At 45.5% G+C, this 16228-nt stretch overlaps 1 protein-coding gene across 3 annotated transcripts in view; it reads right to left on the bottom strand.

Moving 5' to 3' along the window:
* The window catches only part of HS6ST2 (heparan sulfate 6-O-sulfotransferase 2), a 326372-nt gene extending 311045 nt beyond the window's left edge, over positions 1-15327 (bottom strand). For 2 of the 3 annotated variants that reach the window (XM_062183205.1, XM_062183206.1), the window contains exons 1-2: positions 14900-15327; positions 13516-14034 (exon numbers count right to left, since the gene is read on the bottom strand). In XM_062183205.1, the coding sequence (XP_062039189.1) occupies positions 13516-14034; positions 14900-15327 (947 nt within the window). Of the gene's footprint in view, positions 1-13515; positions 14035-14159; positions 14226-14899 lie in introns of those variants that run through there. The other variant, XM_062183207.1, reaches the window with a different exon arrangement.
* Between the last annotated feature and the right edge of the window lie 901 nt (positions 15328-16228).

Here is a 16228-nt window from a genome sequence, read left to right as displayed (position 1 = left end):
AATTTCTCTGCTGCCCACACTAATCACGTCCATCAGGAAGGTAGGCCAATGCTAATTTGCATATCCTCTTTAATGGCCGTTTCTTTTTTTTTTCTTTTTTTTTAATTAAACTTTTATTTAATGAATATAAATTTCCAAAGTACAGCTTATGGGTTACAATGGCTTCCCCCTCCCAAAACTTCCCTCCCACCCACAACCCTCCCCTTTCCCGCTCCCTCTCCCCTTCCAATCACATCATTATTCATTTTCAATTCTCTTTATATACAGAAGATCAGTTTAGTATATATTAGGTAACGATTTCAACAGTTTGCCCCCATATAGCAACACAAAGTGAAAAAAAATACTGTTGGAGTACTAGTTATAGCATTAAATAAGAGTGTACAGCACATTAAAGACAGAGATCCTACATAATATTTTTTTTAAAAATTAATTAATTTTCTATGCCATTTCCAATTTAACACCAGGTTTGTTTTTTTTTTCATTTCCAATTATCTTTATATACAGAAGATCGATTCAGTATATAATTAGTAAAGATCTCATCAGTTTGTACCCACGCAGAAACACAAAGTGTAAAAATACTGTTTCAGTACTAGTTATAGCATCACTGCACATTAGACAACACATTAAGGACAGATCCCACATGGGATGTAAGTACACAGTGACTCCTGTTGCTGACTTAACAATTTGACACTCCTGTTCATGGCGTCAGTAATCTCCCTAGGCTCTAGTCATGAGTTGCCAGGGCTATGGAAGCCTTTAGAGTTCGCTGACTTTGATCTTATTCCGATAGGGTCATAGTCAAAGTGAAAGTTCTCTCCTCCCTTCAGAGAAAGGTAATGGCGGTTTCTGAGGCTGCCTCTTCCAAAAAGGAGAGGATGGTCACTCCTATGGGAATTTGCCACCCTTGCTTGGTCCTTTCAGTAACAAAACACATTCTTAGCCCTTTCATGATGAGCCCCTGGAGTAAGGGCAGGCTTCAGGATTCATGTTCTCTGGGACCCCTCACTCACTTTGAGAGGAAATCTTTTTATTTCACTGGCTTCTCAGTGCCCATTTTACCTGAGCTGCCCGGTTGAACTCAAATACACTAGCCTCCAAATGCTGTGTCTGCACAGACCTAATGGAGCAAAAAACAATGTCAGTTATAGAAACAGGGCATGTTTGGCCAAGGCAGTACAACTGGCACTGCTAATGAGACATCACCAATATTCTAGAAAGAGCAAGATGCTTTGGCCTCTTACAAATCCTGCATAGCATGTACACCGTATTTTCAGTCCACATGGGGCCAAAATTAAATACAGTTAAGGTTCAATTTTCTTTATCTATATAAAAAAAGCAAATCTTTCCTCTAGCATAACTCTTTTCTTTTTTTTACTGCCCCTACACCATAATTCTTCTGTGGGAACTCATGCTGAAAGCCTTTGAAATAACTTGCATATCTAAACCTTTATTTAAGAGGGGGGAAAAAGAACCTGCAGAGTTCACCTTCAAAGATCACTTTTTATTGCATGATTTTTAAAGGGGCTTTTCAAAAATCAGTTAGCATGTTGGGTCCTGATATCTCCAGATAGTCACTTCAAGTCTCCAATGCACTTAGCTTGTATAGACAAAGCCACAAAAAAGATAAAGGGGTTCGTAGATTTCTCTGAAATTGTAGTAGACATGAAAATACACCAGACAGGCCAGGTGTCCCAGCTGGTTTTAAATTCCAGCACCAACGCTGTCTGGCTGTGTAGATTTGGGCAAGTTATATAGCTGGTCCAATTCTCTATTTTCTTATCTTTAAATAGGTTTTTTTAAAACATCTGTTTCAGAGTGTTGTTTTGAGGATTAAATGAGAAAATATATGTTATGCTGCTTGCACAGGGCCTGGCTCAGAAGGTATCACAAAATGCTAATAGGTTTTTAAAAAACAAAAAACAATCACTAAAAGTTATCTGGTTAAACCCATCTCTTTACAACATGTCTCTTTGCCTGAGTTTTGGAGTTCTTGATTTTTGCACTGGAAATTAAGACATTTGATGTAGGGGCCGGCGCTGCGGCATAGCAGGTAAAGCTGCCGCCTGCAGTGCCAGCATCCCATATGGGTGCCAGTTCGAGTCCCAGCTGCTCCACTTCTCATCCAGCTCTCTGCTATGGCCTGGGAAAGCAGTAGAAAATGGCCCAAGTCCTTGGGTCCCTGAACCTGCGTGGGAAACCAGAGAAAGCTCCTGGCTCCTGGCTTCAGATTGGCACAGCACTGGCCATTGCAGCCAATGGGGGAGTGAATCATCAGATGGAAGATCTCTCTCTCTCTCTCTCTCTCTCTCTCTCTCTCTCTCTCTCACTTTCTCTGCCTCTCCTTCTCTGTGTAACTCTGACTTTCAAATAAATAAATAAATCTTTCAAAAAATTACTTTAGAGAAATTTGATGTAATCAGTAAAAGACTGGTAAGACTTCCAAATGTATCAGACTGCTAATGCTCCTTCATATGCCCTTCATAACCCCTTCCCTTGTCCCTCCCTGACTAGTTACAACACCCCATGATTACGCACTGGAGATGATCAGGAGTGTGGTCTCTAACAAAAATTTTTCACTTATGTTTTTCAAGACAATCCTTAGGGCTTGCTTATTGTGTGGTCTATTTTCTTTTCTTCTTTTGAAGATTTTTTTATTTACTTGAAAGGCAGAGTTACAGAGACAGGAGGAGAGACAGAAAGAGAGAGAGAGAGAGAGATCGTCCATCTGCGGGTTAAAATGGCCACAACAGCCAGGGATAGGCCAGGCCGACGCCAGGAGCCTTACAGCTTCTTCCAGATCTCCCAGGTAGGTGCAAGGGCCCAAACACTTGGCCCATCTTCTGCTGCTTTCCCAGATGACTTAGCAGGGTGCGATGCCAGCCTTGCAGGCAGAGGTTTAACCTGCTACACCACAACGCCAGCCCCATGGTCTATTTTCAAAAGTGTACCATATGTGCTTGAGAAGAATGTGTATTTCAGGGCCAGTGCTGTGGCGTAGTGGGTGAAGCTGCCACCTGCAGTACCAGCATCCCATATGGGCGCCAGTTCGAGACCCGACTGCTCCACTTCTGATCTAGATCTCTGCTATGGCCTGGGAAAATAGTATAGGATGGCCCAAATCCTTAGACCCCTGCACCCACATGGGAGACCCGGAGGAAGCTCCTGGCTCCTGGCTTCAGATTAGTGCAGCTCCAGCCATTGTGGCCAGTTAGGGAGTGAACCAGCGAATGGAAGACACCTCTCTCTCTCTCTCTCTCTCATTTTCTCTCTGTGTGTAACTCTGACTTTCAAATAAATAAAATAAATCTTAAAAAAAAAACGAATGTGTTTCTCCAACTGGGTGGAAAAATATGTATAATACACACACATAACGTTTAGTAGATATGTATTTGTGTGTGTATCCATCACACGTATATGTGTGTGTCTATATTAATACACATTCATTATATTGAGCTTTTTAATTGTTTTTCAGATCTGCTATATCCATTTTTTGTTCATCTAGCCAATTCTGAATGATGCCAATAGATTTTATAATTTCTCCTTATAGCTCTGTCATCTTTTGCCTTATATATCTCAAACTATAGTATTAAGTACACACAAGTTTAGAATTGTCATCTGAATAATTACATTTTAATTACTTATCCCCAATAATGGTTCTTCTTCAAAGTCTACTTTGTCTAATATCAATGGAGCTATATCAGATTTCTTCTGGTTAGAGTTTTCACAGAATATCTACTCCAGTGCTTTCAGTATTCTTCTGTTTTACCTTTGTCTTTTATATGAACACACATCATGTAGCTGGATTTTGTGCTTTCATCCATTTGGAATAATCTATGTATTTTAAATGGTGACTTAGTCCCCTCCTATTGATTGTAATAATTGAGGAATTGACTATCATCATAAAAGGGCCTGTTTCAAGTATCTCTGGATTGCCTACCTGTAACTTGGTAGCCATAGTCAATTTCTAAATACCTTTTGCTTGCATTCATTCTCTGTGGGAAGTTTGCAGAAGTCCAGGGTTCTCCGTGAGTGAGTTGAAACACATTCTCTACTAAAGATTTTTCATTATTAGTAAACTTATGGAACAAAGCCAATTAATAGAAGGAATGGTTCATACAGGACTAATCCATTTGATGTAAATCGATGTATTTCACATTTCAATTTCTCTGTATTCCTAACGAAAAGTACATGAAAGTGATTCATTGGGCTACACTCTTCACAAGAAATAGACCAATTCTCTCAGCACATTAGGGTATCTCTTCTAGTAAAATTTAAAAAGCAATCAAACTGAATAAGAATCCCTCTTAACAGACATTTACATCAGGAAAGAACACTATTCTTGACAATTCAGAGCAAATGAAGTGCAAATTATTCTCTTATAATACAACCCAGAATTGAAGTTTAAATTGTTACTGAAAGGAGCTCATAGTTTAATCAGGAAAATATATTTATTGGTAGTTCCCATGAGCTCATATCAGATACACTTATATCATCAGATAACAAGTTTAAAACTATCGCTAACTTATAAATATGGAATTTATGCAGAATTTGCACATATTGAATTTTGTTTTGAATCTGCATATATGCCTATATTTGAATATTTATAATACTCCAGAAAAAGCACAGTGGAACGTGCAAGACAGATTTATTTAGTGTAAGGCTCAGAAATGTGTCAAAGTCTTCAACACTATTCTTACAGGCAGAATGGCAGAAATAACAAATGGGATGCAATAAGACCAACTGAATAATCTGCAAAGTCCAATAACTAGTAAAACGAGAAGAGCTCTTTTGCCAATAAACTGTTTACTGGACTTTAGAAAAATATTTATCTCAGCTTAAAATGACATTGCTTTACATGACCTATACCATTAAGTGGCTTTTTTATTATCCTTTAATAGAAAGAGAGAAATCCCCATCCATACCTTTCTTTCTAAACTCAATGGTTAAATATCTAAGTTTATGTGTTACAGAATGTCAGCAGTAGCTTTTCAATTGTGAATCACATTGTTTGCACTGTCAAAACATCGTGCACATAGGGCGCAGTGTCAGTGGACTTTCAATAGTAAGCTCATGTACCACTCTAAATGTATATAGAGCAACCCATCAGATATCCAGAATAGTGGAGGAACGAGGTGCTCTCATCAGCTCCCTGTAACTCAGGGGAATGCTTTAATCAGGGAAATTACTCTAGAAAGAGGATGATGAGCTGAGTGGACTCCTTTTCTCTCCCAGATGAGAGCAATATATGCACTAACTGATCTGAGTCCTCAGTTACAAGTGTTTCAAATGACAGTCCTTCACCAACTCCAAGAGTACTCTTCCAGCCAGACCCTCAGCTCTGGGAAGAGGTTTGTGAAGATCCCAAGCACAGACTCTCCTAGGTGGCTCTAGCTGAAAAGAATAAGACTTAATTTTCAACTGTGTGCCACTATTAACTTCCTGTCCCATTTAAACTTTAAATAGAGAAGAAACACTAACAATTCACTCAAATATCTCTATACCGTCCTGGCATAAGAGCAGCATAGACTGCTTGAGATTATAACAGAAAATTATCAGAAAAATCAGTAGATTCCAACACCTGGCTCATCACCTCTGCCCTTCAGTCTGAGGGCTATTTGGTTGAGGCTGTTTTCCTCATTACGGGCTCCCAGGATATCAAGAGACTAATGGAATAACCAGCTATATTCCTCAGGAACCAAAGAGAACACAAGAGTGGCATTTATCACACCCACAGTAAAACATTAGTTTTTAATTTTTAATAATTATTTTATTATAAAAGGAAGGTATGCTCACAAAGGAAATTCAAAATCTTCAGAAAAGCAGTATAAGAAAATAAATCTATTATTATCCTACTATGTTTTTCTTCCAATCTCTGTCTTTTATGCTCAGATTTGGGGGGATTGGGAAGATGCTTTCTCTCTCGCTCTCATTCTCCTTTATGTTTTTAGGTTTTTTTTGAAAGGCAGAGACACAGAGACAGACACACAGATCTTTCATTTGCTGGTTCACTCTCCCAAATTCCTGCAACAGCTGGGGTTAGACCAGGCTGAAGTCAGGAGCCAAGAACTTAATATGTCTGTCCCATGTGGGTGGCAGGGACCCAAGTGTCTGAACCATCACCTGCTGCCTCCCAGCAGTGTATTTGTGGGAAGCTAGACTCAGAAGCAGAGCTGGTACTTGAACCCAGACACTCTAATATAGGATGCCAAGTGGCATCTTAACTGCTGTGCCGCTGCGTCTTCTTTCTTTAACATAGTTGTACTCATACTTAGTCTAAATTTTTATTTTCCCTCAGCATTAAATTACTAGTAATTTAAATGTAATTTGTTTTCCCTTAGCATTCAATTACTAGCAATTTAAATGGTTTATAACAATCCTTCAGGTGGATGTTCACTCACGTGTCATTTAACAATGGATACACTATGAAAAATTAGTCATCAGGTGCTCTCATCATTGCAGAAACATCACAGAGAACACCTACACAAACTACAACAGCAACAAGGTCACTAGGCAATAAACTCTTAGGAGACCACCCTCATATATGCAGTCATTAACTGAAATGCCGTTATGCAGCGCATGACCATGTGGTTTCTTGAACCATGCTCCTCTCTGTGGATTCTAATATTGTTTCCAGTTGGCTGCACTTGCAACAAAGTCACCTAGCCACCTAGTAACAGGGAACTTAAGAAAGTTTGTGGAAAATGGAATTAGAAAATGTCTTTGGGTGCAAAAATGTTGAAATCCATGCATATAATAGACCTTTAAAATGTCCGTGAAAATGTACATTATCAAAAACCTATATAAGTGTACTTTAAAAAGATTGTAAAAATTAAGAGTGGGAATATGAGGGGGACAGGGAGGAAGGGTGGGAATGTGGGTGGGAGGGAGGGTGGAGGAAGTGCCACTATGTTTCTATAATGGTATAAAGGAAATATATGAAACTTGTACAACTTAAATAAACTATATATTTTAAAAACCTATATATGGATTTCAACCTTTTTTGCACCAAAATAAGCTTATCTTTCAATTCCATTTTCCATGAACTTTTCAAAGCCCCCTCAGCTATGTTCTCATAACACCCCGTACTTTTCCCCTACAATTTCACTTCTCACAATTTTTAGTCATTGATCATTTGCTTCATGTATATCTTTGCCACTTCATGAAGGCAGAGGACATGTCTGCTTGGTTCCTCATGGTGCCCCAAGCACACAGCACAGTGATAGTAGAATGTTCAATAAATATTTGTTGACAAAATAGATGAATAAGTAAATGAATGAAAAGCATAGATTATTTTTTCAGCAAAATCATTAAAAATGCAGGTCAAAGAAACAGATATTTGAACACTATTTAATTATGTTATATATTTTATTACCAAAAGGATATTCCAAATTTACATTTCTATCAACAACTTGTCAGCACTGGGTACTAGCATGTTTTGTTTGGTGGTGATGTTGATTTTTTTTTTTTAATCAGGGTTAATGAGAGAGCCAAAAAGTATCCTATGCTTACATATTCAAACTTGCATTTTTGCATCTCCTTAGTATCAGTGAGACTTAACATTTTTTCCATGTATGTAAACTAGGTGAGAGTCCCAGGTGGCAAACTGTCTGGTCATGTCTTTTGTTTCTGTAATCAAGTCATACATACTGGGAAGACGTAGGCCTTTTGTCTGTTGTAATTGTTGTGCATATTTTCACCAGTTCCACATACGCCTTTTCATTTTGGCTTTTTGTTTGACAGATGAACATTTCACATTTTTATGTAATCATAACTGTCGATCTTTTCCTTTATTCAAACATTCTTTTCCTGGGCTAAGAGGCACATATGTGAATTGTTGCTATCATTTAAATAATAATGCCAATTGTGAATTTGGATCTGAGTTTACAGAGTCCCACAACCACATCTACAACTAAGCCCTAACCTGCTCCAGAGCCCCAGTTCTCATTCCTTTCAAGTTTTGTCCATCAAAGTCTAGGCAATCGGGCGCCCAGTCAAAGCTTTTTAGTATCCTCCCAGTCTAAACTAGATCCCCTTGTCAACCTCCACGTGCTGGTCAATGGTGCCACCTCCATTCTAGACTGGAAACCAAAAAGATACCTTTAAGCTTTAATGAAGTGAGGTCTTCACTTACTTTTCTTTTTTTTTTTTTTTTACATTCTTTCCATCCAAGAACTCCTCATATTCACCGGGGTTCACCTTGCTTATTGTCATTCCAGACCCTTTAAACATCGGCTTCCCTCCACTACCTCCCTAACTAGCACTTTCTCAAACATGAACCCTCTCAGTCCTGGCCAGAACTGGCTAGAGGAAGCTACTAAATCTCCCAATACCAGGAGGATACAATGCACATCCACAATGCCTACTTTCTTCTAAACATAACCCTCTTACCCCCAGAGGCCTTCTCAAAGAGATCTCTTCTTTTTCCGGTCTGTTCCTCATACTTTACAAAGGAAAGAACCTTAGAAAGTATCTCATGTAGATCTCCCCCCACTTTACAGAGGTGACATTGTAGCAAAAGAAGGGAAAAGACTTGCCCACAATCACAGACTTCTTCTCCCATCACCTGTCTAGAGTACAGTTTTGCACTTTGCATGCCAAACTTCGTGGACCTCAGTCAGCAGAGAGTGACCCTGGCTGTTTTGGCTTTGTCTTAGCTCTAATCTCTACCAACCACTAGCACTGTTCTGGGGACGTAATAGTTATTCTGCCAGGTTTGCTGACTAGACCTCAAGCACAAGACAACAGATGGACTTTTCTCTAGCATTTTTTGTACATATTCTGGTACATGTCTGACATTTTAAAGACATTACTGATTTTCAAATTGTTTTCCAACACAACCCATCTTCTTTAGTAAATATCTAAAATACCAAATTGTCCTACTCTACCGTAAACTCTGAGAGAGCCAGGGTGAGTCGTCTTCCCTAGAGTAGAGTAGACATTTTCTCCAAGTTTTGTTTAATGGATGACAGAGGGAAGGGATGACTATTCTTTCGATGTCATCTCCTAACACCTCAACTGCCAACTGATATCCATAGAAGACAAGTTTTAGTATTTCAACTGTCACTTAACAATACTAACCAAAAAGTATTAAGAGACACTAATTCTGAGTAGCCTTTTCCACAGCCTGAAAACTAAAGAGGTTTAGTGAGATTCCAGTGACATGCTTGTTCTCCGTGCCGACATTCTACAGGTGTTATCATGGCAGATTTCCCCCTGGACACCCACACTGTTCTGTGAAATGAGTGAGGCAACATCACAGCTCTCATCACAAATGGGTGGGAAAAAAAAAAGCATCTTTGGATAAATGAAGCTGAGAGCCCAACAGTCTACAGCCCAACAGGCGGACAGCCCACAAGGCCAGCACTGCTGGCCGGAACAGTCCATGCACGCACTGCCTCACCCTGTACCAGAATCCTGTTGTGTCATCTCGCTCCTGTGCAGAATCAAGATAAGGAAGGAGTGGGAACGTGGGCACGCGAGGCATGACCAGGCACATGTCTCTAAAGCTCTGGCTCTTTCAAAACAAAGCCATCCTTTGAAAAGAAAGGGGGGATAAAAGAAAGCTTTTGCCACAATTTAAAATGGAACAAAAGCAGAAAAAGAAAGCCTTTTTTTTTTTTAATCGAAACACTTTTACTCCTTTCCAGTCAGTAATGTCCTACTGGACTTTAAATGATAATTACCCTTCCAAATGACTACTGAAAACTTGAAAGCTGCTGAAAATCTAGATAGCAACAGGAATACAACCAGATCCTTTGACTTTCACAGCCATAGATTTGACTTCCATCCTCACCCCATCTGTGCCTGCCAGCACAGGACCTGGTGAAAAACAATTTCTTTGAACCCAGTTCTGAATTCCTCCCACAGACCCAGTGGCACACTAGATAGCTGATTACAAACAAGGAATACGGGTGGAGAAAAGCCTAAAGAATTTGGGACTTTTAAACACTGTTGAGCAACAATGTTTCGACATATTTTCAAAAATGGCCTTAGAAATTCTAAAATGAGTGGGACCCTTCTCTGACTCCAAACAACATATTGGCAGACAGACGGATGACATGTAACTTCTGATTTTTTTAAAGAAATATTCTTCTTAATAAACAACTCGAGCCTTTTGACAGCCAGGCACACTCTCACTCCGTCTTTGTCCTCTCCATGCAATAGCGATCAAAGGCATTTCAATTCAGTGGCTACATAGTACCCAAATATTTTGCCATCCACAGAGGCTAGGAATCATTTCAAACGTGGCATGGGGAGTGGGGCTCAGGGTCTTAGCTTGCAGACACAATAACCTCTCCTGCTAATCCCTAATGGGGATGAACTCTTTTGAGTCAAAAGTGGTCCTTGTGGATGCTCACCAACTAGGTCCCCAGCTTTCTCTCACCCTGCTGTGCTTTGCAGTGATTTCTAACACGACAAGGAGAAGCCGCCCCCCCCCCCCCCGCAATCTAGCCAGGAGACCTACTCTTGAGAAACAAAGTCTCAGGGCCATAGACATCAATTTGTCTCCCAGTATAGCAACCCTGGCCCAATAGCTCATCCAAACTCACAGGTGTAGAAATTTCAGGTGATGGTGATAACATCAACTAACATTTACTGAATGTTCACCCTGTGGTGATTACTAACATGGTATCCTTTCCTCTTTTTTTTTTTTTTTTTTTGAAAAATCCCTGTTCATCATGGTGCAATCAACAGAGTGAGGATTGTGGAGTTTAACGGGATTGGAGTCAGATTCATGCTATGCCAATAGGGAGATCAATGACCTTGAGGAGTCCTTCAGTCTCTTTGAACTTCATCATCATCTGTTAAATGGGGATACTTTTGTCCTCTCTGTTCTCCTCCTAAAGATAGTGTAAATTTGCAAAGAAATAACAGAGATAGGGACAGGAAAGCTCATCATACATTGGAACACACTCTCTACACAGGCTCCGGTCCAAGGTCACGCAGCTGGTTCATGGCTGGCCTAGAAAGAAGAAGACCCAGGTGTCTGTACTCCCAGGCCAAACAAAGTTGCTGTTTTTCCTCATTTCAGTGGAGCATGGAGACCACCAGCTGGCTGGGAGATGCCGCTCAACACAGGAAGTCCCAAGGCCTATCCTCTCATCGAGATCACCTCCTCACCCTCACAAATCATTGCCAGTGCAGCTGCCTACAGCTCGAAATTTTCACCTCCTACACATGCCTGCACACTCCCATACACACTCTCGCACTCACACACACTCGCACAGCTTTACTCTCACTGATGATCAGAACTCACAGAATTGGTCCAGGCATCTCTCAACATCTGGAAAATCCTGAAACCTTCACCCTATCACTATTCTTCAAGATGAGTTATTTCTGGAGGGAGGCAGGCATGAATGAAATGAAGAGCGTGCCCTTAAGATAGCAACGTATTTCTCTAGCAAAATGTATTTCATTTTTACAAACACTGTAAAACCCAATAACTCTGACTCTTTTCAAATATGATTCTCCTTTGATTAGACTAGATGGCACTGTGGTATCACCTTTTTAATACCCAAGAAAATCCCATTTCATTTGAAACAGTTTTGCTTCAATTTGGGACAATGCAAGAGCTTTGAGGGGTCCTAGTTATGTTACAGAACATGTCTGAAGGAATCTACTAGGGGACAATGGCTATCAGATACATAATTCCCACCACATTCACAATGTGCGTTCACTGACATCACAACCTGACCTAAATGATCAAAAGGATTCGTAAAGTTTCATGTGCACTGCAAAACTCCAGACAGGGCTGTGGCTTCCATGGCAGCCCAAGACCTTCTTTTTACTTCTCGACCATAGTCATAGCTGTGTAGTTGTATTTTTGCTCTAAAGACCCTTTTTAATGTTCCCATCCCTCACTAGACCTACAAGCTCTGTCCGCATGAAAAATTATGTTCAATATTGTTAAATTCTTTGGGAACTTCTTAAACACCAGAATCATGTTGTGACAGTGACTTACACAACTGTTGCAATAGATTGAGAAGGCCACCTTCTTGAGGCCAAGGTTCTCTTGAGATGGAAAAAAAAAATGGGTAGTGATGGAAAGGAAATTAAAGTCGAACAGATTCTACCACAATTCTGGCACTTGAGAAAGGACACAGTAAACTGAGAAAAGGGACAGTGAAGGGGGAAATAGGGAGCGCCGTTTTCTCTAAATCTCAACAGTGACCAGAGGGCTTCATTTGGATCTTGTGTTCCAACAGCCACCTGCAAAGCATCCCACGTCCAGGGCATTGAGGGAGACAGGAAGGGTCCAGGCAAGCAGGCCTTTCAGTCGTAGTCCCTGGAATGACCTGAACGGGGAGGCAGGGAATGGGACTATGTCCTTGCTGGATCAGAGACCTCAGTCCAGAGATTCCCTCTCAGCTAAACTCACCTGGTCCACCCACTAGGCTCCAGGCCCCAGCCTAGATCTGGTTTAGGCAAATGCAGAAACAACAGCCCTGCCTGGAGCAACAGCATCCCAACACACCTCCTCCCTCCCCCTCCCCGACCCCTCCATGACCTCCAGCAGCGGGGCACTGCGGATGGAGGAAGGAAAATGCCCTTGCTTCTGGCTACAGACTATTCATACATCAATTTTACCGCATCAGCCCCAGGCTCCCAGACACCGAGCTGGCTGCGGCGCCCCATGCTGGCAATCAGGCTTTTTTGTAAATCGGGACAGGCTCCTCATGCCCGAACCCTACACGGAGTCCAGGGTGATGTCCCCACCTGCCTCTCGGCCTGTGGGGTGTCCCTCCCCCAAACACAGCCACATAGACGCTTCCCGTGCAGCCAGTAGTGAGGAAAACAAGCTGGGCACCAGGAGCTCTCCCCAGGCACCCGCGAACAGTGGCAGAGCGACATCCAATCTCCCGTAGAGTGCAGATACAGATAAGGGGGAAGGAGAAGAGAGAAGAGAGGCATTAAAGTCGAGTAGGAAGACAGAAACAGAAAGGGTAAAAGGAAGGGGGGGTGCGGAACAGCGAGAGGAAAACGGAAGGAAAGACCTAGCCATCAGCACACAAGATCTGGAGTGCAAGAATAATTTTCTCACTCGGGAAAATAAGAGGGAAAAGGGAAGAGACTAGGCGAGCGGGAGCGGGAAGGCGGCTTTGAAAACGGGATGCAGAGGAGAGGAAGAACCCACGGACGGTGCACGCACAGTGCCGTTTGGGGGGGTTCTCCAAACGAGGAGTCAGAGTGCAGTGCCCTGTCCGGGCGGCGGCCAGGGGACGCTCGTGCCGGTACGCCTAGTCGCTTACCCTGCACGCACTTTCAACCGCCCAGAAGGCCAAACTGAACAGACAGATATGCCGCCCCGGCGGGAGCCCAATGCCTCCCTGCGACAGCCACAGTGCCACAAACGTCCGCGCCAGGCCAGAGAGGAGCGCAACCCCCTGGGTTGCAAGTCGCGCTCTGAGTCCCCGACAAGACAACCGCCAGCAGCTCCTTTCCGCCCTCAGTCCTCCCAGGCCCAGGTCCGCTCCAGCGCTTCTGGGCCCGCCTTGGCCGCCAGCGCGCACTCACCTGGTCGGTCTCAGCCTGGCGTCGCGCTTGCCATCCACCACCGCGGGCACGCAGCTGGTGAGCTCAGTCCAGTCGGCGTGCAGCCCGCAGCTCCAGCCCGTGGAGAACCTGGAGAAGAGCCAGGTCTCCCGCTTACCCGGCCGGTGGCAAGTGCATTTCTTCTGCCCCACGCGGCACTCGCAGGGCTGCTCGAGCTGGATGTTGCGCACCAGGTGGCGGCCGAAAGTGGTGCCCCCGGTCTTCTGGATGTGCAGGAACACGATCAAGTCATCGCCCTTGATGTCGAAGTCTACCTTGCGCAAGAGGTCGCCGCGGCTGAAATTGTAGCGGGGCACGAACCTGGCGGAGCTCTCATCCTCCGAGCGATACGGGTCCGGCACCGGGGAACTGAACGCCTGCAGGCGGAGGAGCTGGCATTCTGTGCCGGGGCACACGTACTGGAGGACGATCACCGCAAATAGGAAGAGCATCACCAAAGCCAGCAGCAGCTTGTTGGATTTCTCATCCATGTTCCCGACGCTGAGGGAAACCCAAGCTCGTTACGTCAATCCCGCAGCTCAGCCCGCGCTCGCCGTCCGCCCGCCCGCACCGCCCCCTCCCCCTGGCGCCGTAGTTGCGCCCCTTTCCCCCCCTCCCCTCCGCACCGAGTACTCCACCGGCGGCCGCAGCGGCAGAGGCGCCCTTCCCTGCTTCCTTCCTTCCCGGCAGGCTCAGCGCTGTGGCTTCTGCCGCACAACCGCCCCCCCCACCCCGACTCCTTCCCGCTGGCCGCCTGCCCCCTCCCCCCGCCGGAGCTCCCCGGAGCCCCTGCGCGGTCTCAGCCCGGCGTCGCGCTTGTTCCCCCTCGCCTGTCCCCATCGCCCCCACTATCCTAACTCCTGCTCCCTGTCCGGAACCCCTTCACTTCTCGCTGCACTCTCAGTGGCTCCGTCCGTGGCTCCCATCCCCATCCCGCTTCGCCCACCGGACTCTCCCCCTGCTCTTCTGCCCCCCCCCCCCAGCTCCCTGGGCGCGCACGCCGCTGCCTGCTGGGCTGGCGGGATCCCTCCCCAAGCGCGCCCAAGCCCAGCTCTTGCCCGCTCCCGCTTGCCCACCCGGGAGGCCGCCTCGAGTAAGCTCAGAGCCGGGCTTGTGGAGTTGCCCTGGGGGAAGGCAGCCGGACTTACTAGCCAAGACGCTGCTCTGCCCGCGCCCGCAGAACGGCGGGGAGGGAGCCGCAGCGTGGCCAGATGCACGCCGCACTCCTCCGGAGCCCCCGAGCCCGGTCGCCAGTGGCCAGCTAGAACTTTGCGCCCTTCCCTCCCCTCGCGGCTGCCTTCCCGCTGCGCGGGGCCCCGCGCGTTCTGGCTCGAGAGCGCAAGCCCCGTTTTCACCTACAACCTACCTGGCCAGGGGACCGAAAATCTTGGAGAAGATCGCACCCAGCACGTGCTTCAGCGAGTGGCCCAGGGCGGCCAGGCCCCGAGTGAGCAGGGCCCGGCAGAGGGAGCCCAGGTCCCAGCGTCGCCTGAGGTCGTGCATCCGCCTGCGGCGGCCTCGGGGCAGCAGCGCGAAAAGCGGGGCGCGCACAGCTCCCGCCAGGGAGGAAGACGCTTTTAGGGGCTCGTCCTGGAGCGGCCGGCAGTTGAATCCGTGAGACACACCCCTAGGAGGGCTCGCACGGACTGAGGCGGCGACCGACCCGGGCCGGCTGGCTGCCAATTCGGCCTCTACTCTGGAATGCCGGCGGGGACAGGTGGTGCGGGCGGGCGCTCCTTGCTCCGGTTGCAGCGGCGGCCCGAGCGCCGGGGCTGCACACGCAGGCAGTGCCATTCCCCCCTTCAGGCAACTCAGGGTACTAAGGATCAGAGCGAGCTTGAATTTATATAATAATGCCTCACGCCCAAGAGCTCGAGCCACTTCACAAGCAGAGGACTTGGGTTTTCTCCTGTCTTGGAGAGCGGAGGTCACTCCAGTAAGCGCATCACTCCACTTTGGCTCGTAATTTCAACCGCCCCTAAAATAGCAAAGGCGCAAATTGGACCTTTTTCCTCTTTCGTTGCCAATTTCCATTCTCGAACGGAAGCGGGGGCATTTTCTGAAAAGGTAAGTCAGCATGAGAAAGAAAGCATGACCATAAAACATTACAGAATAGCAATCTGAGCTTTTTTTTTTTTCCACAACACAGACTGCCTCTTATGCTCTCTTCTTGCTGGATTCCCTGCACCGAGCCCAGTGTCTGCAGGAAAGCTTCAGCCAGCAAGGTTTATGGAATGAATGGAGACATGCCTAAACACTTCATCACCGTGAGACCATGTAATCCAAGGTGATGTGAGATCAGGAACCTGAGGCCCAGAGAGGGGTAAGGATATGCCCGGGGTCACACAGCAGAGCTCTAGGGTTGGAGCCTAGAAAACTGGCCACTGACCACCCATTTCCGGTTACTTACACCAGCTCCTCTGGTAAATAGACACAGATTATCCTCAAGTCCCAGTTACCGAAAGGCTCTTTTCTGCCGCAGGACTATGATGCAGGGATTAAGGAGGAAAGAATAGATGTCCCTTCCCGGCAGGCAGAGACGGGAAACTCAAGACTCAGACTGTCCCTATCTGATTGATGAAGGGAGCTTGCTGTCAATCGCCCCGCTATGTCCCCACGACCGTGTACTGCCTGCAGTCCCTCTGCTGTACAAGGGGCACAGGGTGGCAGCAGTGTTTTGGAGGGGACTGTGAGC

Source organism: Lepus europaeus, chromosome X (assembly GCF_033115175.1).
Source record: "Lepus europaeus isolate LE1 chromosome X, mLepTim1.pri, whole genome shotgun sequence".
In the NCBI taxonomy this organism is placed as follows: Eukaryota; Metazoa; Chordata; class Mammalia; order Lagomorpha; family Leporidae; genus Lepus; species Lepus europaeus.
The sequence above is the reverse complement of the archived record's forward strand: the minus strand, read 5'-3'. Positions and strand labels throughout refer to the sequence as shown.